We start from the raw sequence: 25,967 nt of genomic DNA on the forward strand, positions 1-25,967 counted from the left end.
GGATATTTTGTATTTCTGCAATATACATTGCAATATAAAAATAATTTCACAAAATGACTTAAGTAACTGTTTGGACATAATTCATAATTTAATTCATAATTCAATTACTCATAATTCTAAAAAGAATAAATCAATTAGAGCACAGATGAAAACAACAGAACAAAGATGAGGACTAAATAAACAGTGCTTTATGGTTTTCAGTGGAATCTAACAATATTGAGGTACACAAATTTAACTATCAATTCTAAAATATAACTATATACAGTAGTCTTCATTTTCAAACTAATTAAACACAATTATTCTTTGTAAAATCTTAAACTTTATAATTTCTTCAGCCAGATGGTTTAAATTTGCTTTAAATCAAAAAAAAAAAAAAAAAAAAAAAAACTCATTCAAGTAGAAGTCTTTCACATTATTAGATCATGGTTGAAATTAACAATAACTCACAAATCATGTGTACTAAACTGTGGTTCCTGTTTAATTATAATCCCAACTGGACATTGGACATTGTAGATTTTGCGATGGGACTTTTGCAGATGTTCACATTGTAATATCAATGCTGAAAATATTGTGCAGCCCTAGTTTGTTTGTATGTATTCATCTTTCTTTTAGTAGGTTTTGAAGCAGCTCCTTCTTGCAATTTTTTTTTCTGGGTGTGTTAGAGACTAACTTGAATGCTCTGCTAATTTGTTTAATTAATAGGACCAAGTTTAACTTAATGTTTGAGTTAGTCTGTTTGAGTTAGTCTGTTACCTAATTTGTGTTGAAATAACCAGGCATTTTTAGAGTGTGTTTAACATAAAGTCAAACAGGTTTATGACTAGTGAACCATAAGTAGATTATGACAGAATTTTCAGCTTTGGGCAAACTATGCCTTTAATAACTGTGTTTCAAAATACACTATAAATGTCTGTTTAATTTGCTTTATATATTTACTTTCTTACATTTAATGGATTTTGAGCCATTTCTTGGCGCTTTTTGTTTTTCATTTTATGCTGTGTGTTCTGGGATGTCTAGTTTTAGTCTCATATGGAGCTCTTCATGGTCCTGTCGACCTCTTCTGTCTTCATCAGCCTCTCCATCTCTCCTGCTCTACACTGCAGCCTCAACATAATTACAGGTCAAAGCATCTGACAGTAGAGTTTCAAAGCCATAGATATTTCACAAGCTTCGTAAAACAGAGATCTGATAACCTTAGGCACCATTTTGATATCTCCTATTTACTTTGTATTGTATATTCAAAAGCCCAATTTATACCTACATCATGTGCGAGTGGTAGGTCCAGTGTAGCCTTCACAAAGTTGCATAGCCTTCAACGTACCCTAACATGCACCTCTTAAAAAAATTGTAACTACACCTCACTGTGACATGGAACGCAAGAGCTGTGATTGGTTGGTTTGGTACAGTAGCTGTGACAAATGTGAGTGGGGCCGAGAGGCTGGTGGTGTGGGTGTTTAGCAAGTATTGAGTCCTGTGGAGGAGCTTCAGATGAATAGTTTAGTTGTCTTTATGACTGAAGTTGTTGAATGTTTGCTGGTTCCCACCTTTTTCTTCCTTGAATGAGTGTGAGTTTGAGCTGTCTACAGTACTGTAGCATTGCACACATTTTATGCATAAACTCAAAACACTGGGAGAGAAACTCAACACACTGTAACATAGAAACCGCACTGCATTTATAAAATGTTATTGCCTGAGCAGCACGGATTGAACACAATAGTATCAATGCTCAAAATGGCATGGGCTCCTTGCAATATATGCGTCATTGGATATGTTGATCACTCAACGAAGTATAAATGAAGCTTAAACATTATAGTAAGGACAAAAAACATATAATTCAGTTCATATTCCATAATAACTTTAAAAGTGTATCGTTTCACTAACGACCTGGGGTTTGTAATAGGCATATATTTTATGTGTAACCAAAATTAAATATCTGATTATGGTAATTGTAGTTTATTATTAGGGTAAGTGTAGAATAGCAATTTCTAAAACACAATGGTGATAATGATTATATTTTTTAACATAATTAGGGATGTTCAATTCTCAGAGATTTAGAACCTATTTTAGAACCTATTCTGAATTTGGATTAAGAATTTATGGGCTCAGTTTTTTTACTTTTTGAGTAGTTTTTAGATTCTTTGTTATGGATAACTACAAACTACAAATTGACTAACATTACTGCCTTTTAGTAGATTTGTCTGATTCAGAGATGTATAGTAACGAAGTAGAACTACTTCACTACTTTACTTAAGTACTAAAAGGCAGTATCTGTACTTTACTGGAGTATTATTTTTTTCTCCTACTTCCACTTTTACTCAAGTACATATTTTCCATGAGTTTAATACTTTTACTCCGATAGATTTTTTATGTGCTGCATCGTTACTCGTTACTAGGGGTGTCAAAATGATCGATATCAGTTCAGTAATAGGTTATAACCGGTGATTACGTGATGACGTCATTTATCTCCTATGCGCGATGTCGCAATACTATGGCGAAGGACGGAGGCGTGAGGGCGAGGCGGCACAGCATACCAGTCGCTAGTTTACTATTAGGGAGAAATGTTGTAAAACTTCACCTCTGCCTATCTCTCGCTCTCTCACTTTGGACATTTGACCCGCTGGCCAGTTTGTAAGGTAACTTTTCCTCTTTTCTTAGCTGTTAAAGCTGTGGATCCAGACATAAGCGTGCCTCATGTGCAAGCTTTCTCCACTGTCTATTACCTGTGATAATCGCGTATTCTTCCCGCCATGGGTGAACAGCGCTTATATTTCTAAAGCCCTTTCTGTTAAGGACAATAACCAATCATAGCCGTGTAAGACCCGCCTGTCAGCGCTCAAAAAGCAGGCGGGATAATATTGACATGAGTTTATTAGCTGTAAATGCTCGCGCTGTCTTCTGTGCATGAGTTTAGTTTGATACATCCAGAAAGAGTGAGCAGGTCAAATTAAGGGCACAGTTTGTATATCTGACTGCTGTATTAAAGGACAAAATTTTATTACAAAAAAACCCTTTAACTGTCACACCAAGACAAAAGCAATAGAATTTTTTTATTGCATTTCTTAACTCCTAATGTCGCTAGTTAACAGAATCAGTGCATTTTTATTCAACACATCACATTATTTCTAAATTATCAGCCTCTACCAAATGGTTGAGATGTTGGTTTATGGTAAAAGTACCAGAATTAATAAATATACTACAGAAAATATGAACTGTAAGACCAATTTCATTAAAAACATAGTAAAAATAAATAAAAATTATTACTAAATCATAGCCATAAGCCATAAAATATTTCAGATTTTCATTTAACACAGTAATATACACATTTTCCTGTTTTTTACAATAAAATCAAAATCAAGTGAATTTGTGAAGCAGGATTTAGTTTGCTTGTTTAGTTTAGTTTCACGAGTGCTTCCAGAAGACAGAACTCCTGTTTATTGTGGTATTAACCAATCAAACTTCAAAACTTCCAAAGTGTGAGTCTGTCTTTGTGTGTGTGTGAGTGAGAGTGAATAATGTGTGAGTAAGAGAAAACAACAGTGTGATTGTACCTGTGTGTGCGTCTGTGTGTGTGTGTGTGTAAGAGAGTGTAAAAACAATTGCAACCTATGTAATGTCCCCACAATTCACAAAAATGTGTGTGTGAGAGAGAGAGATAGAGAGAGAACTGTGTATGTGAGAGTGTATGAATGTGTGAGAGTGGGGAGAGAGTGGGAGAGAGTGTACATTTAGGTGTGTGCAGGGCAGTGTGTGTGTGTGTGTGTGTGTGTGTGTGTGTGTGTGTGTAAGAGAGAGAGAGAGAGAGTATGTATGTGAGTGAACATGCTGAATTATCTCATCAGTGAAGGCATTTTCTGGTAAAAGGGCCTGACGATGTGAGCTCTTGTACCATAGAAACTATTTACAGAGAAAAACAGTATCGTAAGCCCTGTTTCTTTTTGTTCTGCTTAATCAAGTACCCCAAAAACGATATTTAAAATAAACAAAACAATTAGTGTATTTTGACTGCTTTCTTTAATAACGACATTACACAATACTTGTACTTTTACTTTCAGTACTTGAGTAGTACATTTTTTAATAAACTACTTGCAATACTTAAGTACAAAAAATGTTGAATACTTTTGTACTTCCACTTAAGTATGGTGCTTAAAGAGCACTTCTACTTCTACTCAAGTCAATTTTTGATAAAGCACTTGTACTTTTACTTAAGTATGGGTCTCTAGTACTTTATACATCTCTGGTCTGATTATAGAGTGATAAAAAGTGATCCCCAAAATCTCTTTCAAAGGAAAAACAAAACAAGACAGAAAAGACAAAAAAAGAAAAAAGCAAAAGAAGACATACAAACTTTAAAAAGACAACAAAACAAACAAAAATACAACAAAACAAAACAAACATCAAAGAAAACAAAAAAACAAAGAAAAAAAAACAAAAAAAACAAAAAGAAAAAATAAACAAAACAAAACGATGACAAAACAAAACAGAAAAAAGAACAAAAAAAGCAAAAAGAATTTTGAATTAAACTTCATTCAATCTTCAGATATTTGTGCAGCGAATAAATGAAAATTAGTGCAAATTTACTAAAAAAAAGCAAAATAAAACATTTAAACATAATATTTAATCAAACTTGCATATATATATATATATATATATATATATATATATATATATATATATATTTTTTTTTTTTTTAAGTACAGTAATAATACATTTATTTATTTACACATTTCCTCTTTTAATTACAAACTTTGTAATCGGAAGCACCTCAGAATCAAGGAATTGACTCGCAGCTCTAGAAACGCATACGGAAGGCTGATCTCAGCATTCAGATCTCGACTCAGAATAGGCAGAGATTAGATTTTTGGCTCTTAAACGCACCCTATATGCTGTTAACTCCAGCCACAGATCTGCAATTACACCGTAATTGTGGTAAATTCCTCTCAATCTGAATGTGAAATATGGAACATGAAGAAGACATTAATTTGAAGTCGGTGCCCATTAAGGGATAATCGACGTGCAGCTGCCATAATTTCCTCTCTCCATTATGCAGTCAGCGACTCTGACTGCTGCTGCGCTCAGATCAGTTTTTACAGTTTGATGACATGGAAAATTGACATTTGTTTGGCGGGTTTGGTGGCTGTTTGTGTCGGCTGTATTTCCCACTGTGGCTGACAAGCACAAGTGTTGTTTGTGGACTCTGGACTGATGTTTCATCACATGCAGAGCGAGGTCTGTTTGCTAAATTGGGTCAAATTGTGGAGACGTGCCGGAGCTCCTGCTGCAATATTCATGACATGACATTTCAGACTCCAGACATGCTTTCTAATTGGATGATGCAGTTAATAGAGGAGATCTCAGGTTGAGAGTTGAAAACGTCCAGGAAAAAAAAAGAAAAAGTAAATTATAATAAGATGGTGTGAATTGGTAGCAATGCAAGACTGAGGTACATTTTATTCTTACAGTGCTTAGAATAAATGAGTACACCCCTCACAATTATCTCTATTAAATTTATATTTTCTATAGGATAATTTTACAATACCATATTCGTGCATATACATTAGATTAGTCAGTACTGAAGTCAGTATTTTTCTGCAACATTTTACATGCATTTAAATTTATTATTTTTTATTTCTAAAGATGTTTCGTGACTAAAATATTACTTTAAATAATATAGCTCTTTAACAAAACTGTTTTGTTCAAACTCACTAAAATATATGACCAATATTCACTGAAAAATGGATCAAAATGTTCATTTTCAAAATGAAATGTACTAATTCATGCTGAACACTGTATATCATTTAGAACAGGTTTTGATGCATGGCTGTTTTGTGCCATTTCCTTTTTCAATATTTTGATGTATGCAGTGATGTCTGACAATTTAAAGTGTGGCCACAAAAAAATTAAATAAATAAATAAATAAGAATAAAAAATAAATAAATGAAATAATAATAAAAATACTACTACTACTACTTATAATAATAATAACAGTCATCATCATCATCACACTATTAATGCTTGTTCATTCTTTAGTAATAATAATAATAATAACAATATAAATAAATAAATTATTATTTATTCATTTATTTGTTAGCTTTGTAGTACAATATAAAACCTACCATTTGAAAATTGCTAAATTAAAAAAGTTAGTTTAACTTTTAATTTTTTTAAGTTACTTTGACTTAATGAATGGTAACTGTTATATGATTATATCTGATTATATCAAGCTGAACTCAAACCCAATGAGTTATGAATGAATAATAGCTTAATTCTAATGCTAAAAGCAATACCAACCATTTGAATAGCTATATAGTTGTTTGTACTCAATTAATTCTATTAACTGAGCTTACACTGATTTGATGAATGAACTTAAAATGTTTTAGTTACTAATACTTTAATTGTTTGGTTGATACAGTCACGTAGTATATGTATGTATGTATGTATGTATGTATATGTATATATATATATATATATATATATATATATATATATATATATATATATATATGTATATATGTATATATATATATATATATATTTATATATATATATATATATATATATATATATATATATATATATATATATATATATATATATATGTATATATGTATATATATATATATGTATATATGTATATGTGTGTATATATATATATATGTATATGTGTGTGTGTGTATATATATATATATATATATATATGTATATATGTATATATGTATATATGTGTATATATATATATATATATATATATATATATATATATATATATATATACTTTAATGTAAGCATTTGGTTTAAAAACTGAAATGGTTTGCCACAATCGATATCCTCAACCAGTTTGAGTTAACAATCGAGTTTTACCGTGTAGTAGTAGTAGTACAAAACCCAAAAAGTTAAGGTAACTCAAACCATTTGAGAAAACCGATTGCATCAAACCATTTCAGTTCAAAAACTAATCCTAATGAGTACTGTGAACTTAATTTATTTGAGTAAATGACGCAATTTAAGCGCTGTAAATTTCAATAAATGAAGAGAACTCAAAATAAGTGAGTACTGTAAAACCCATTAAGTTAGGCAACTCAAACCATTTAAGGAAACTGATTGCAGCAAACCATTTAAGTTAAACATTTCATTTAATAAGGTTGACTGTTGGGTTTTATAGTGTACTCATATTAATCATTACATAATATAATGCAATGATTTTATAAATAGAATGATAAGTATTTTTTCATTTAAAAATATGTAATATTATATAAATACATTATGCAAATAAAAATATAACTTACATTGTAATACTAAATCTCTTTCTTCTATTTCTAAATAGCTTTTCTTTTAGAAGTACCTGAGCACATTTCTTAAAGAAGTATTTCTAAATGACATATACTGTTATATTCTGCCTCCGGAATCGCAAGTAGTGCTTTAAGTAGCTTTTAGACATGGAGAATACCCTCTATAAGTGATCAGGAGCATCTTTAAGGAAGAATAGTGTCCTGGACTGGAGAGGTGAAGTGTGTTTTAACTGGTGTCTTTGCTGTCCCGCTGAGCCGTTGCTAATATGAGAGCAAACAATGAGCTCCTTGAGGAAATAGAGAGAGTCCTGGAGGAAAGTGGTGTCAGTGTCTGGGGTGAAAACCTGCCACCCCGCAATTACTGTCACCAGTGCTCATTAATCTGAGAGAGTCACTGCGCTCCATCCCAAAGACCAGCATCCGGCCTGCTGCTTGACTGAAGGAGGGCTAAATTTGGGTCTTTTCTCTGCTGCTCTTCACTGTTGTCTCTGAGGGTGGAGGTGTTTGCTTGTTTCTATTGCTGGAGTTAAGCATGTTTTGCTTCCTGCATTTGACAGAATTCTTTAAAACAGGGGGACCCAAACCTTTTCGTATAAAAAAAACAAAAACAAATGCCAAATATCACTGAGAGACAAGGGCCAAAGATAAATATACGAAGTTATTGTATATTACATTAAAGTTGCCATGGGTAATTTCCTAATTTTTTTCATAAGACTTTAAAGTAAATAGAAAACATTTCTTGAAATCATTTTAATTAATGCCGTATAACATTTAAAACAATAACTTTATTGCAATAAAAACGTAAACAACTACATTTATAACATAGTAGAGTTTAATGACAAATACACTAGTCAAGCAGGATCCATCTCTGCCTTGATTTATCCTCTATCTGTTGGGTGACAATATGTACACTTAAACTAAATCTATAGATTTACAAATAATTTACACAATTTAATTAGCTATTAACAATAAAACAAATAAAACAAACAAACAAAGATTTAAAATGAGAAACTTTAAACCATGCTCATCATTCTTTCTCTCTTCTGTATATATTTTCAACAAATTATTATATCTTCATTAGAGCATGGCTTGGAAAAAATAATAATAACATAAACAAACAAAAAAATAAGCATTTAATATTATTAATAATAGTTATTATAATAATAGTAAACATTAAATAATAATAATAATAATAATAATAATGATAATAATAATAATAATAATAATAATAATAATAATAATAATAATAATAATATAAAAACAATATAAAAATATAATAACAATATAAAAACATTTATATTGTGACAATAAAAAGACCACAAAAGGACCAGGTTATATTTCAATCGAAATTACCTCTATGATAATAAAAGCAAAACCAATTCAAGTAATAAAATAAAAGATAAATGCTGGTTGTTCAACATATTATTGTAGTATTGCACTTTTTTCTTATCCACATTATTTTTGAATCTCAGCATGTTTTATTAGATTGATTGAAGTCCACTGATCACCCACTTAATAGCACACCACAATCACCAACATATTTATTCAACTATATAGCAAGAATAAAAGCCCTGTGATAGTTAGCTGTCACAGAAAAAAGTAGAAAAGAAACAGTATTCCTGACAAAGGCTTGTTTTCTCCTGAGGCTGGACTGTCCGACCAGACAAACCTGATGATGAACATCTGCTATCTACGTCCCATCAGTCTCCATATATATATCAGCACGTAAACCAGAGCAGATCTCCACCTCTTCTGTCAAGATAAGCAGCTCCATATAATTACAATCCTCCAAAATAATTGTAACAAGAGGCTAAACGCTTCGCTGTAGTTTTAATTAGCCCATGCTTCAAATTAATAATTGCCGCTTAAATCAGAAATCGGGGCCCACTGTTGTGGCGGCTGCTCCGTTCTAATAACAGCGGCTGTTTATTACATTATTTCTCTATGGGAGGCTTTAATCGAGGGCTCAATGGGACGAGAGAGAGAGAGAGAGAGAGAGAGAGAGAGATGCAGGCGGTCTATTTGGTTATCTTTCAAATGCAGCAAAGCTCAGCTAAGATTAAATTCAGTCGCTTTTCCATGGATATCGCTGTTCGTTTCCCCCTCTTAGGAGATAGGTGGAGAACGGGAAGAATGGATGGTGAAAACTGCCAATGCCACATATTCCAGAACATAATCATGCCACCAACAACATCAGCGTAATAAACCACCGCTGGTTAACATACAGCACCTTGTCTGCACTGAGATAAGATTGAATGTATATATGGCCTGAACATATTTTGGTAACATGTTTCTGTGGAGTTACTTCTCTCTCTCTTTCTCTTTCTCTCTGAGGTAATAGTGAAGGTGGGCTGCAGTTCCTCTGAAACGTGAGATGAGAAAATTATCGAGTGTACCGAAATGAAACAAAACAAGCTTTAAGAAAGAGCACATCAGATAGTGTTTTATTACAGCTTGTGCAAGGGTCAGGGGAGGTTTTACATTGCTGTTTTTAAGTCAAAAGATGTAATATTTTGAACATTCATTTGTAGAACATCAACATTTGGGGTTTCAGAACTTGTTTCAAAGGGCCAAGTTTATGAGATGGTATCATTAATGTTTCTATGCAAACTACACTGTAAATGTAAGCACACTGTAAATATAGTTTGAATGAGCAATATGATGTGAGTTGCAGTGCGAAATGGCTGTATATTGGTACTGTTGGGAGGTGTGTGATGAGTTACATCTGCAAAATAGGTACTAACTTTATAATTAAACTGCATAGTTGCAATTTAAACAACTTCACACTTGCCTTAAAAAGTCTCAAAAGTAAATTATGTTGTCGAACAGTTGCAATATTTCTTAAACTGTAGTGAGTTTATTGATCTGCTGTCACTCTCTGTGGGCTGAGTAATCCACCAGAGTGAAGAGGCTTTATGAGTGCTGATATTGCAGAATATTGCACAACTATCAGTCAATCAGATTTGAGAAGCAGACAGAACTGTTGTATAAAACAATATATTGGATAAAATAGGGCTGCACAATATTGGACAAATTTAACACTTGTATTTTTTTTATTCTGCGATATATATCGTGATATGAATACATTTTTGCTAGGTGTGTTGAATAATTATTTGAAAATAATTTATGATTTTGGGCAGCATGGTGGTGCAGTGGGTAGCGCTCTTGCCTCACAGCAAGAAGGTTGTTGGTTCGAGCCTCGACTAGGTCAGTTGGCATTTCTGTGTGGAGTTTGCGTGTTCTCCCCATGTTCGCATGGGTTTCCTCTGGGTGCTTTGGTTTCCCACACAATCCAAAGACATGCGGTAGGTGAATTGGGTAAGCTAAATTGTTTGTAGAGTATGTGTGTGAATGGAAGTGTATGGGTGTTTCCCAGTGATAGGTTGCAACTGGAAGGGCAAGCGCTGCGTAAAAACATATGCTGGGTAAGTTGGCGGTTTATTCTGGTGTGGTTACCCCTGGTTAATAAAGGGACTAAGGTGAAAAAAAATGAATGAATCAATGAATAGTCTCTAATTTTAGACTGATTGGGATGATTCTGTAGGGGAGTGCATATGCATAAGATATAAGGAACAGTAGACAAGCATGGATAAATTCAATAAAGAAAAAGATACAATCTATATAAACAAAGTTTTATTGTTTTCTGAGGAGTCAAACTGTATTCAGGTATACAGCATTGAATAATAAGTAAATTAATACTGCATAGTCTTCGTTTTATAAACAATTCAATGGAATTTATTGTTATTGATTTGTCAAAGTTAAAAACAGTAAAATATTCTAGGCATGAATGCTTTTAAAACCTTCACAGTCTTACAGTCCTAAAAAAAAAAAAAAAACATTTCCAGACTTAAAAAAAAGATAAAATCAGACTCACCATTACGTATGCTAGCGATGTGACTATTGTGAATGTTCACATTGCAATGTCAGTGCTGAAACTATATATATAAGTGCGCTCGTTTTGTGATTGTTTTAGAACATTTGATTCAGCTGCCTATAGGAGAAATGACTAGGAATAATAAACTGCAGAAAACAGTCAAAATACTTGCTCTACAAACAAGTGTTTGCATGATTAAAGAGACAAAGCAGAATCATATAATGAGAAAATATCAGTTTGCAGCATAGAACGAGCTGTTTTTAACATCTAAAAATGATGACAGTGAATGAGATTGGAAGTCACGAGCTGAAAAGATTTAAAAAGCTGTGCCCACTCGAAAGCAAAGAATAAGATGAAATACATAATGAATAAGAAAGTAGGTTTGTACAAATAACAAAAAAAAGTATTGACAGTATATTACCAGCTTTACAACACCAATCCAGACAGTATATGACTTTTGACTAATAAACATGTCAATAAAAGTCAATTTTTCAAACTTTTCAATATCAAAAGTTGTTGGAGGAAAGATCAAGGTCCCATAATACAATTCAAAAGCATATACAGTTGAAGTCAGAATTATTAGCCCCCTTCGATTTTTTTTTTCTTCTTTTTAAAATATTTTCCAAATGGTGTTCAACAGAGCAAGGACATTTTTACAGTATGTCTGATAATATTTTTTCTTCTGGAGAAAGTCTGATTTGTTTTATTTCAGCTAGGATAAAAGCAGTTTTTAATTTTTTTTTAACCATTTTAGGGACAAAATTATTAGCCTCTTTAAGCTATATTTTTTCTTGATAGTCTACAAAACAAACCACTGTTATACAATAACTTGCCTAATTCCCCTAACCTGCCTAGTTAACTTAATTAACCTAGTTAAGCCTTTAAATGTTACTTTAAGCTGTATAGAAGCGTCTTAAAAATATCATTTAAAATATTATTTACAGTCATCACGGCAAAGATAAAATAAATCAGTTGTTAGAAATGAGTTATTAAAATTATTATGTTTAGAAATGTGCTGAAAAAAATCTGCTCTCCCTTAAACAGAAATTGGGGAAAAAATAAACAAGCGGTCTAATAATTTAACGGGGCTAATAATTCTGGCTTCAACTGTATATATATATATATATATATATATATATATATATATATATATATATATATATATATATATATATATATATATATATATATATATTCTTAATAAAGAATGAAATGTTTTCACGTGTTGTTATTTAAAAATCAGGATTGTCCACCAAATATTTGTGTTGTCTAAAAACTCATATAAACATGTGCGACCAGTTAGATTTGTTTTCAATCTTGTTCTATTTCTTGATATATAGAATATGTTTAATGCATGGTGGTACATATTACCAATGGCATTTTTAAATCTTTATAGTACTGTATAATAACATTTTTATTATAGTATAGCATACAATATTAAATAGTATAAACTGTTATTAAAAAAAAATCTGAGTAATATTGTGAAATCTATTTTATATTGTGATGCATGTCCTATTGTCAATCTCGAAAACTGTTTGATTTTTCATCATTATTTTAATGGTTGGAAATGTGCTTGAATTAAACATGTTAAATGTTAGTAACGGTGGGAATAGGGCTGGGCTAATAAACAATATTACATCCAATAGTTGTAAAATTTATGTTAATAACAATGAAAATACTTTTTTACTCTATATTAATCAACAAGCCAATCACACGGCAGAAAATGTAACAATGGGAATCTAAAAGTGTGTTGATATTAGAGATGTTCCAAATTTTTGGCCACCATAAGTTTATCAGCTGAAAAATATGTTATGCCATTTAATGGACCCTCAAATTGTTGTGGCTTCAGTCATTGTTGAGGCACTCTTTTAAATCTGGAAGCATAAACAACTTGTCTCGAATTATATATAGCTATTATTCAATATAGAAAAAATTATCGATATTGCATTTTTGCCATATTGCCCAGCCCTAGTTGTTAATGTCTAAACTCTCACCTTTGATCCATTTAATGTGTAATAAAATCAATTAGATAAAAAAAGACCTTATAGATCCAAACTTTTTAAGTTTATTTATTTTATTACAAAACTTGAATTAAAACTATTGAAAACAAAATTTTTTATTTAAATTAAATAAAATAGGCGAAGCAGTGGCGCAATAGGTAGTGCTGTCGCCTCACAGTAGGAAGGTTGCTGGGTCGCTGGTTCGAGCCTCGGCTCAGTTGCCATTTCTGTGTGGAGTTTGCATGTTCTCCCTGCGTTCGCATGGGTTTCCTCCAGGTGCTCCGGTTTCCCCCACAGTCCAAAGACATGTGGTACAGGTGAATTGGGTTGGCTAAATTGTTCGTAGTGTATGAGTGTGCATGTGAATGTGTGTTTGAATGTTTTCCAGAGATGGGTTGTAGCTGGTAGGGCATCAGCTGCGTAAAAACTTGCTGAATAAGTTGACGGTTCATTCCGCTGTGGCAACTACGAATTAATAAAGGGACTAACCCGACGAGAAAATGAATGAATGAATAAATAAAATATAATATATTGCAACATATAATATAAAATAAATGTAAACTATTATTTGCAGTAATATTACAAAAGAAAGAAATCGAAAAAAAATAAATGCGTTTTTTTTTTTTTTTTTTTTTTTATGAAGTGATTATCACAAGTGGACAGAAAGAAATTTAGCATTTTTTTTAGTTCTATGAACGTCTTTACTTGCCTATAGCTCAATAACTCCAGGCTTCATGGCAGGAGGACACACACACACACACACACACATATACACACACACACGCCTGTCCAAGTCATCGTCTTCACGCAGTTAACTGCTCTTCCACTGCAGCAATCATAACAGGGATTTATTTGCACCTCAGCGTTCTTCTTTTAGTTTCTTAATCATCTCTACAGAGCTCTGGCTGTCCAGCGCTGGTGCTCTGCATTTGGAGGGTAATGCAGTGTCAAGAGACCTGAGCGCCTGCAAGGCTCTGCCACTGACAGCTGTAAATTTGATTTATCGTCCTGTCAGGTGGCGATGTCAGGTGTGCCCAGCGCTCTGACATAAAGATAACTGACATCTTGCTGTCATTAAGGCCTGCGAAGCACCGTCAATCTCTCGTCGCTGTATTTATTCCCACTTTTCTTTGTCACTTATTTCTTCCGCAACCCCTTAGAAGAAGCACCTGTCACCTCCAGACCAGGCCTCGTTTTTCTCCAACCTTTTCATCTCCCGCCTTCTGGAATAATTCGGTGATGGATTAAACGCTGTGGCTGGAGTCGCAGGATGGCGAAGGCCGATTGAAGACGGACCGATTCCAGGTTTCTGGCTTGCTGGGCTATTCATCAACTCCAAAAATAAAAGCTGGAAGAGACTTTGTTGCTCTGGGAAAAGCGATGAAACATGCGTTTGAGGTATCTTGGGTTTTAGTGATGCTGATGTTGAAAGCATTGATTCTATCAGCCAAAAAAGGGCAAAGTAATAGCCGTTTGGAAGAACACTCCAATTTATTTTGGAAACAGGCTCATTTTACAAGTCACCTAGTGTGAAATAGTTGAGTTTTACCATTTTTTGTCCATTCAGCTAATCTCAGGATCTGGCGGGAGCACTATTAGCTTAGCTTAGCATAAAATGTTGAAATATACATTTGAAGTATCTTAGGTTTTAGCAAAATTGATGTTAGATGAAAGCACTGATTCTATCAGCTAAAAAATGGCAAAATAATAATAATTTAAAGGAACATTCCAAATGTATTAATTTTTTTTATTAAAAATAATAAATTTATTTATTTATTTTTTTTGTGTGGAAACGGACTCATTTTGCAAGTCACCTATTAAAGTGTTGAGTTTTATCATTTTTTTAATCCTTTCAGCCGATATCAATGTCTGGCAGGAGCTCTATTAATTTAGCTTAGCATAAATCATTGAATCGGATTAGACCATTAGCATCTCACAAAGAAAAACTAAATAGAGTTTAGATACATTTTCTATTTTCAAACTTTGACTCTTCTATAGGGTAGCACAGTGGTGCAGTGCGTACCCCAATCGCCTCACAGCAAGAAGGTCGCTGGTGCAAGTCCCAGCTGGGTCATTTCTGTGTGGAGTTTCCCCCGGGTGCTCTGGTTTCCCCCACTAGTCCAAAAACATGTGGTACAGGTGAATTGGGTAAGCTAAATTGTCCGTAGTGTATGAGTGTGAATGAGTGTGTATAGATGTTTCCCAGTGATGGGTTGCAGCTGGAAGGGCACTCTTCTGTAGTTACAAAGTGTACCAAGACAAATAATGCTATTTTTTTTAGGTTCTGGAGTAATTCTGGAGTAATAAACAAGGAACTTTGCTGTAGCAGACACAATGATATTACATATTTTGCCGATTCATTTAGTTTAAGCAGAGATGCACAAACTAGGACCCTTTGTATCCTTTGATTTGGCCCGCCAGATAGAAAAATAATTGGGAAGAGTTGTGAAATGCCTTTAACAGAGATTCTCATTTCTATTTTAATGTAACCTTTTGTCTGTTTTATTTTTCAGCTACAAAAAAAAGAATAATAATTTATTTATTTTTTTAAAATAACAAATTAAATGTTTCAATTCAATGTTGTAAATGAAAATGATAAAAAAATGTACATAGTGTCACTTAACGAATAGGGGACAAAGCAGAAGACATCAGCATGCAAATCAATGTTTAAAAAATAATTTACATTTTCGAAAATTTAGAATGCATTAGTAAATAAGTTTGAAGTTATCTCATCTTTTTATTTTTAGTTATTATGTTATAAATTGGTAAATTACTTGATTACTTAATTATTTGAATTTTGGCCCTTTATAAGAAAAAGTTTGGGTACCCCTGGTTTAAAGGATAGGTCACAAGTTAAAAAAGCTGATATTTTAAAGCCTTGAGGTACACAATATGTTAACTTTAAATTATGAAGTTGTTACAGTTATCTTTTTACTCAAGCACTGTAATCAGTGGGGGATGGAGTATACAAATCAAACATTTAAGTAAAAGTACATCTTTATGAAATATGATTTTAGTTAAAATACTGTATAGATAGTAAGTACTTTTTTTCATTTTTAATTGAGTCAGTGAAACTATTAAAACGTGTCACACAGTAACTATTACACTGTTTTTTTTACTTGTTTTTGTCTGGTTTCTAGTTCAAGTCTTGTTTCTTTTTTTAAGAAGCATTTTCTAGCCAAATTTCTTCTTTTCAGAAATGATATGCCAATATTAAGTAGGTTTTTCCTTAAAACAAGCAAAGTAATCTGGTAATGGGGTAAAATAAATAATTTTTTTTTCTTTTGAAACAAAAATAATTTTCTTACTCCATTGGCAGATTAATTTGCTTGTTTTAAGGAAAAACACTTCTTTTTGGCATATTATTTCTTAAAACAAGACAATATTATTTTTTCTTGTCTAGAAAATACTTATTTATTTAAGAATTTTTAAATATTTGGACTAGAAGCAAGACAAAAAATCTAGGTAAGAAAAGCATTTTTTTTGCAGTGTACTGAGTATTATTAATACCAAAGCCCCTTTAATAATACCAAAGCCCCTTTATGGCTCTTTGCCGATAAAACTATGCAATTATTATAAGAATCAATTACCTTTGCTGCACAATAACATCTTCTAAATAATGCTTCTTCTGATGGTTTTCTGAAATAATTTTGTACTTTTTCTTTTCCCAAAACAACAGTGATCTCTTTGTTTACACATTTGTGGGTGCTCCAGTAAAGTTGCTGTCATGTGATTTGTCTTTGAATGGTGGAGGTGGGAATTTATTCAAAATAACTAAGTACAGTAGTTTGTGTTCTTTTTAAACAGATTACAAAATTAGAGAACATTTGTTTTAAGTGTAGTTGGTTTATTTAAAAGTATGTTTTAAGTAGATAAATTTCTTATTTCTGTGAGGCAAATATTCGATGAGATTTCAGCATGTTTGCCAACCCCAGAGGGTTCATTACAATGAAGCTGCAGGAACTATTCTTTTATAACACCTCAACCTTGGATTGCTGCTTTTGGCTCATTTTGAATCAATCTGTAATTTTAGTGAATCATTAACTGGAGATTTACTCTTATAATGTAATTTGAATTGGTGAGCTACTGAGATGATATCACCTTATTAACTTAAGTATTAAGCTATTGTTTCCATATAAACCAACAAAACAGTTTAATTAAAACCATGATGTATGCTTACTCAGTCTATACAGTATGCAACGCAAAAAACAACTATGGTGGACTACTAAATTGTATTTGTGTGCGTGTGCACGTGTGCGCATGCTGTTTAATAACAATGTGAACTTGCACAATACAGTATTTTAAGACGTTCAAAAATGCTAAAGATAAATATTTACATGAAGTTTGTTTTACTCGACTTTGCTTTGTTTTGGTTTCTGAATCTTTTGTTCCTGTTTCTGCAATCCTGACACTCTGCTGTTTCCATAGTTACTGATTATGTTGCACACCTTTGTGATTTAATTGTGATGTGGATACTGATTATGTTTCTAGTTTTGATCTAGAAAAGGAATTGCCCTCAAATTGCTTATTTTTTTGTCTTGCAATGACAATAAATCTATGTGCTCTGTTCAGTTTTTCTTGTTTTTAAGTTTGTTTGTTTGTTTTTTTATCATCTGTAAACTCTTAACTGCCTGCGTGTAATAGTTTCTGAGTTACTGAGAATAGTTATAGTTACTCAGGATGTTACTGTGTGTTAGTTAAAGTTAGGCTGCACAAGCTATCAACACTTAAAAATGTACACTAGATATCGCTTACGGACCCTGATCATGTGTCAATAGTGTCGCCACATTTGTTCTGTGCTCCCAGGAGAAATGTCATTCAAACGCACTAGTCAAGACTAGATCCAATCTGAATATGCTGGACTTCAGCCCTGCATTCAGGTATAGTAACGAGCAAACAAAGAAAACAAATCATAAATGCATTACACTTTATGGTTAAGGTTACGTTTTTTTACGTTTTTGTATGTTACAAATTTTTGGGCTATACAAGCATTGATGAAAAGTCTCTTAATCTATTGATCATAAGGCAAAGTGGCACCAACTTGCACTAAATTCTAGGCTTATGCTAGTTTTGTTGAATAATATCAGCAAATGATGTAAATGAAATAAGAACAAGATGCTACGGTGCCAGAAATTTGTATTATTGTTAGCTAAGTGAACAAGTCATTCATAACAGGGATTCATTCATAATTTAATCACTCTCTCCGTTAGTATGAGAAGCAAAAGCGGGATAGGCGTTGTATTTCAGGACATGTATTGGAACAAATTTAACAGTGAGGTAAGAAAATACATTTCCATGCACACAAACACAAGCTCTTTATATACATATATATATATATATATATATATATATATATATATATATATATATATATATATATACATATACATATATGTATATATGTGTATAATATATATATATATATATATATATATATATATATATATATATATATATATATATATATATATATATATATATATATATACACACATATATACATATATGTATGTATGTATGTATATATATATATATATATATATATATATATATATATATATATATATATATATATATATATATATATATATATATATATATATATATATATATATATATATGTATATGTATATATATATATATATATGTATATGTATGTATGTGTGGATACATATCTCTGGCTCTAGATGGCTAGTCCTCCACTGCACCTTGCTCTTACATTAATTTCAAAGGAGCGCTACCCTGTACTAAAATGGCTGCTCTATTGACACATTCTTTCCAATAGACAACAATAGCATAGGCGACATCTATAGTATATATGCTATAATATCTATGCTATCACAAAAAAATAATAATAATTTATATTTTATTTATGACATTAGCCATTATCAAATTGCAAAATTTGCTATTTTCAAAACCTTATAGGTGGAATTATAGTAACGCATTTGTGCTGTGTTTTCAAAGTAAAGTGTGGCGCTATGATCATTTACATGCAAGAAGCTTATGATCATCGCTCAGGTGAAAATGTTGTTCTATGCTAACTCATCTTTCATCCAGATTGTAGTTGTATTTCTGCAAAGTACGTTTAAAGGTGTTTCATCTGGAAAACACCTGCTTTGTACATTGACCTGATGGACTGTTTTACATACATTACACACATCAGAAACATCTTAAAGACATTTTCTAAATGTCTTTTTAACTATCTACATAAAACATCAATGTATTGCAGATGAAAAAAAAAAATGCTCTGAATGTATGTGTTCCAGATGTAAACATAGACATCAAATAGAAGTCCTTGTGATGTGTGCTGAAGGTCTAGGTCAATTATAATGAAATGTTCATTTGTAGACACAGCATGCCTCAAACATCTTCCCAATCTTGAGGAGTGAATGGACAAGCTCTAACACATTCTTATGTATGTCACTAAATAATAATGGTGGCTACTGAGTGAAAATTTCTGTCACGTTGTTATTCATCCTTAGGTAGTGATGCTAATGCTACGGCTAGCGGCTGTGTTGTGTGTCTGTTCCTGAGGGAAGTCTTCGTTAACCTGGGGCCATTCTGCATTATGATAATGGAAAGACAGAGTCTGTGGCTCTAATCAGCCACTGTCAGCCTATAACACTGGCCCTGAGGCCAGTCAGTCACAGCTAGCACAGTTAGTACTCTGAATGTTTGTTTCCATTGCTAATCGAGGAAATGTATTAAATGGCAAGTCATTTGCAGAATTTAAATGACTCTGTTAGAGATCTGGGAGACATTTTTGTGTGTACAAACTTACAGATAAACAAGTTAAAATTAAAACAAAATTAAATCAATTAATTCATAAATTTTGGCCAACCAGTCACATCTATCATTGCATGTAGTACTCGTTTGTTGTCGTTGTTAATAGATGCAGTTTGTTAAATGGCAAGTTGTTTAAGGATATTAAGTAATAATAATCCCAGTGAGACAATATATTTGCACTAGCATGCCTGTGAATGTATGTTTCATGAAATTAAATAAATAAATATTGGCCAACGAGTGGCAACTGACATGTTTTCCTTCATTGTTTTTAAGATGAACTCTGTTTAATGGCTATTTGCAGACAAAAAAAAAAAAAAAATACTCGTACAAGGCCTCATACATAAATGTAAAGAAATTGTTCATTTAAAGTGAAAATAGATGATAGCCAGCCCCCCTAGTGCTTTACTGGTCATGGTCGTGTTCTAGCAAGAACCAGCAAAAAGGGTTTGGAGATGTTAGCCAACCAGTCACAGCTACTGTAGCATCACACACTCTCATCTTAGCATGCCACCTGTTTATTTCCATCACTAATAGAGGAAGTTTGATGATGGATAGACATTTACTGACATTAATCTTAGGTATTAACCTATATGTGTACAAACAAACTAATACATTTTTGTTTTAAGATAAATGTTGCCCGACCATTCACAGCTAGGATCGCACATTTTCACCTTAGCATGTCATGTTTATTTCCATCACTAATAAATCAAGGTTTGTAAAAAAGGGAAGAAACTCGCTAACATTAAATAACTCAATCAAGGCTTTGGAGATATGTCTACACCCATATGCAAAGGTTTTTAATTATAAATAAATAAATGTTGGCCAACCAGTCATTGCTAGCATCACTCTCTCATGCTAGCATGCCATATGTTTATTTTCATCACTAATAGTTGAAGTTTCGTTATGGAAAGACATTGAATAACTCAGTCATGGCTCCGGAGGTATTAATCTAAATGTGTACAAACATACAATACATTTTTGTTTTTAAGATAAAAGTTGGCCAACCAGTCACAGCCAGCATCACATGCTCTCATATTAACATGCCACGTTTATTTCCATCATTAAGTGAGGTTTGTAAGATGGGAAGAAGCTCGCTGACATTAAATAAATCAATCAAGGTTTTGGAGATATGTGTACACCCATTCACACATACATTTTTAAATATAAATAGATAAATGTTGGCCAACCAGTCTCAGCCAGCATTGCGCAATCTCATCTTAGCACTCCACATGTTTGTTTCCCACGATGAATTTGCATATTTGTTTTACGTTGCTACTAGAAGTTTGTTAAACAGTAACTCGTTTGTGGTCATTAAATAACTCGGACAAGTCCTTGGAGAAGACGAAGAGCCGCAAAGATAAAGCCATCATTTTAATGAACATAAAGAAATATACAAGCCTGACAGAGTCCTTCAGAGGACGATGCTTGCTTTTTCATTTGTGAAATCATTTACTCCACACGCCGAATTTGGGATTGTCAACTACCGCAGTATGACATCTGCCTTTGTTTAAAACAAGCCTGAATTTCCTGTAACAATCCCCCACGCTGATTGCCATATGAGGTCCTTCAAATCTAAATTAACGCTCCCCGAGGCTCCAGCCCTTCTTACAACATTTCAAACAGAGCTGCCTCTTCCTGGCAGCCTCCTGTCTGTTCCTGCAAAGCATCTGCGCACCAATCCAGTTACTTTATCTCCTCCGCCACGCTCTCCTCATCTGCTTAGTGTCAGCTCGGGCCTATTAGACAGATAAGGGCTTCCCTTGAATCTCTTACAGGCAGGGTTTTTTGCCGTCGATTTCTCGCATGCCAGCTTGAATCACGCTCTTCTTTCTCTCTCTCTCTCGTTTCCTGCAGTCATTACGAGCAGGACCGCTCGGCGCTCAAGAAGAAGGAGTGGGAGCGAAGGACGCAGGAAGTGCAGCAGGATGAAGACTTGTTTTCTACCGGATTTAATCTGTTTGGTGAGCCATACAAGGTAAGGGCTTTGCCAATAGGGCCCAATCAGAGTGGCTACTCACATGCACATACACTCATCATCTTACACGGGGCATTGCTCCAGCTAAAGGATGCTGAGTTGCTCTCTTTACATCCAATATTTACTCAGCCCTTGCCCCCCTTTAGGTTCAGACAGAATTGGTTTGAAGGAATGCTTACGATCAGGGTTATGTAACTTTTTTTCCTCCTTTAGATGTCTCTGTAAAATATTCCTTTTAGGATTAAAGTGGGGATATAAAAGGTATAGCATGTTTTGAAGTCAATGTGAAATGACATTTCTGACCTATTTTACTTTAATTTGAGCAAACTTATGTTGTCAGCAAGTGATTGACAGGAATATGCAATATAAACAGGGATAGAAAATGCTACAGTATTGTTTTTTATTCTTGATGTGGTTTGCTTTCACACGTAAACATATCTAAATGGGTTAAAGTTGTTAACACAAGTCTCTTCACTCCACCAATAGCCCCTGAGCGCACTGGCGCTATTGTCCTGTGGCTGCACACTGGTGGTGGTGTGAAGAGACCCCCCCCCCCCCATGATTGTCAAGTGCTTTGGGTTTTTAGCCATACACAATAAATGCGCTATATAAATCCACATTACTTTACATTACATTTCATTACATGTCATGTGGCAGTAAAATTCCAAATTCTATTTATTTTTGGAGATCCCACTCAAACATATTTCATTCTTTTTTATTATTTCTTATTTAATTGATATTAGTCAATGAGATGGCATTATAAAATAAAAAAAAATACAGTCTTTGATTTTGAATAGTGACGATGCGCTCACCCACATAGACATTGTTACCAAAGAGAATCAGTAGGAAGTTAGATTTTCTCATTGCCTAAATTCAAGAGCTCACCCTTAGCTGATGATTGATAATGAAGCATATTTGACATGATGTCCAGGGAGAGAACCCCGAGCTCAAAAGATCATCAAGCCTGGGGCTCCCTATCGATAGAAAAGTGAAAGGGGAGTTTGAGCTGATGCAGATCTTAAGAACTCCCCTGCTTTTAAATGGCAAATTATGGGTTACAATGGAAATATACTGCTGACTAGAGCTCATTTATAGGAGTGGTCCTCAACCACTGGGCAGCACAAGAAATCAATTATTTCCGTTTATTTATCTTTTATTTAAAAAAATGACTGTATTCTCTCGCTTAAATCTTGGTCACTTGATCGCTCAAATTTAATCCACAGGCAGCTTAATGAGTAAGAAACAAACGTCTTTGGGAAGTTTCTTTGCTAAGGGGGAAAGGCTTAGTGAAGGACCCACGAACTGCCAAGAAATGGATGCGTAACCCATTTGTCAACAAATCAGGTGACTCGCTTTTAGGGACAGTTTACATATTGTGTGTTTTCTAGAGTGTCCTGCAATCGCACCGTGAGACATGTGACAAGAGTTGACCAGCTTCAGCTTGTTTGGAATTAACACATTTTGGTAAGACTAATTATCCCAGACAAACACCCAAACACTGCAGTGCTTTGTAATTTTCTCCATAAATAAAACTTGTATCAGAGTTACAGCAGTTTTTATCACGTTAATATGTTGATTGGTTCGTGGTGATAAAAAGGTTGAGGACCACTGGTCTATGTCTAGGCCGCCGTGCCACCCTGTCTTGAAAAAAGGAGGAGTAGGGGTGGAAGGGCGGATTCTTCAAAAATACTGAGGTAAAAAAATTCAGCTTATTTATGATAAGTTAGAAGTTGACTGATTGCCGAATCGTGTATTAGCTAATGTTGAATCAGCCGGTTTCAATCATATAAGCATGTGCTCCTTTCAAACTTACTTTAAACATAAACCACGCTTTATGGTCCAGGGTTGTAAAAATGTCCATGAAAATCTTTCTAAATAACCTTAACAAACATCATTTATTATTGTATTATTTAACTAATTTAAATGGTGGAACTTCCAACAACAATCTCAAACAGAGGATACTGAGGTAAAAAAAAAATCTGGTTATTTATGGCGAGTTAGGAAATGACTGATTGGTGAATCGTGTATTAGCTTATGCTGGACCAGTTGTGTTCAATCATGAACATGCGCTTCTCTCAAAATTAGTTTAAACATACAGTACACCACACTTCATTTTCCAGGGTTGTAAAAAAGTTCATGAAAATCTAAATAACCTTAACAAACATTATTTATCATTGTATAATTTAAATAATTGAAACCATAGGGCCACATCTCTGCACAGTTTTGTTCTAACCCTAATCAAACACAGCGGACCCAAATAATCAATGTGTTCAAGGCTACTAGAGACTATTAAGCAGGTGTGAGCTGGAAGTGGTTGAAGCTAAACTACGCAGAGCTACGACCATCCAGGATAAAACCGTGTAACTCTAACCAACACTGAAAAAAAAAATCTGTAAAATTAAAAAATATATTTTAACACTTGTGGTTGTCAGTATTTTATTGTTAAAATATGGTACAAACTGTAAAATAAATATTTATTATTTTTGGTAAACTACTGTATATAATGATAATACACCAATGTTTTATCAAGATCTACACATCATATCCTTTGTTACAAAGAGAAAAACACAACCATGTTTATGAGAAAATTAAACAATGCTGATATTAAACAACCAACAAAGATACATACTAATACATAGAAGGCCCTTAGTGTCATTCACACTACTAAAAAACACTATCAAGGTAACAGACTTCAAATTTAAGTGGATTAAACAATATTTATCTACATTCAATGTAACATAAAATGCTAATGTACATCACTGATGGACCAAAAAATAAAAAAAGAACAATAATAATGTGCTCAAAAAGCATACAAAGTGAAGTGTCATACAGGGAATTTTTGGAAAGTCAATTTACTGTTATTATCCTTATACATTAAGGACACTTACTATTAACTAATATTACTTGCGTATCTTACTGTTATGGCTTTTTACTGTAGGATTTTTTACAATTTATTTTTTAAATTACTGCCTTTTTTTTTTTTTACAGTAAATGTGTGGAGAATTTACTGGCACGGAATTTGTACCAACAATTTTGGTCTGTTTATAAACTTTGCCATGTGAAAAAGTGAACCACACCATAAAAAGCAACATTGTAGCAATTTAAATCTGTGTTTTCAGAACAAAGCAATCAATCTCCAGCTGTGAAATCATGCTTAATGTTGCCCTTAAGAGTCTTAGAATAATTACAATAGCTGAATAAAAGACCAGTGCACTTTTGTAGATGTCGCCATAAGAGCATCACTTTTATTGTGCCAATAAGTAGTGTTAAGGTCGTCCCTTCCAGCCTCAGGTAGCTTATCTGTTTCCTTAGCTAGCTGTTAGTAAGGTCCGAGACAGACCATCTTAAAGAGACTGAAGCACTGTCATTATGGTGGTCTTGACGTCCTCAGGGGCCAAAGAACAAGATCAATTTTCCCCAGTGCCTCTGCATTCTGTCAGTAGGTGAAGAACTGCCTTTCACCCCGAAGCATCATTTGGACTGGAAAGCCTTTATGAAGATGATCTTACCGTCACTCACCACTTTACTCATGCTTTAATTATTCCATTTGAGTGGTCTCCGAGTTGGTGTCTTGAAAACAGTTGACTGGAGCGGTTTGAGACAGCTTTTGACATTATTTTATGATTTTGCTTTTGATGCAGACATTCATTTTCTTTCTATTTTTCCATGTTTCTTTTATTTTTTTAAAGATGGTCATGAACTCATTCAAGTTAAAATTCCCTTGTTTTTTTTAAACATACACTTTGTCAAAAATATTAGCTCTCCTAAATTATTAGCCACCCCCGTATACCTTTCCCTAATTTCTGTTAAATGTAATGTTTATTAAATAGAATAATTTTTCCAAAAAATTTCTAAACATAATAGTTTTAATAACTAGTTTCTAATTACTGATTTATTTGATCTTTGCCATGATATTTTACAAGATATTTTTCAAGATGTTAGTATTTAGCTTAACATGCAATTTAAAGGCTTAACTAGGTTAATTGGCCAATTAGCCAAGTTAAGGTAATTAGGCAAGTCATTGTGTAACGATGGTTTGTTCTGGA

At 33.2% G+C, this 25,967-nt stretch overlaps 1 protein-coding gene across 1 annotated transcript in view; it reads left to right on the forward strand.

Annotated features, from left to right (window-relative positions):
* Positions 1-25,967, forward strand: part of aff2 (ALF transcription elongation factor 2) — a 408,692-nt gene that overhangs the window by 87,973 nt on the left and 294,752 nt on the right. The window contains exon 2 of the mRNA XM_087281430.1: positions 21,801-21,921. Coding sequence (XP_087137556.1) covers positions 21,801-21,921 — 121 coding nt within the window. The remainder of the gene's footprint in view (positions 1-21,800; positions 21,922-25,967) is intronic.

The sequence above is a fragment of the Danio rerio genome, chromosome 14, assembly GCF_052040795.2.
Source record: "Danio rerio strain M-AB ecotype USA chromosome 14, GRCz13ab, whole genome shotgun sequence".
Lineage (NCBI taxonomy): Eukaryota > Metazoa > Chordata > Actinopteri > Cypriniformes > Danionidae > Danio > Danio rerio.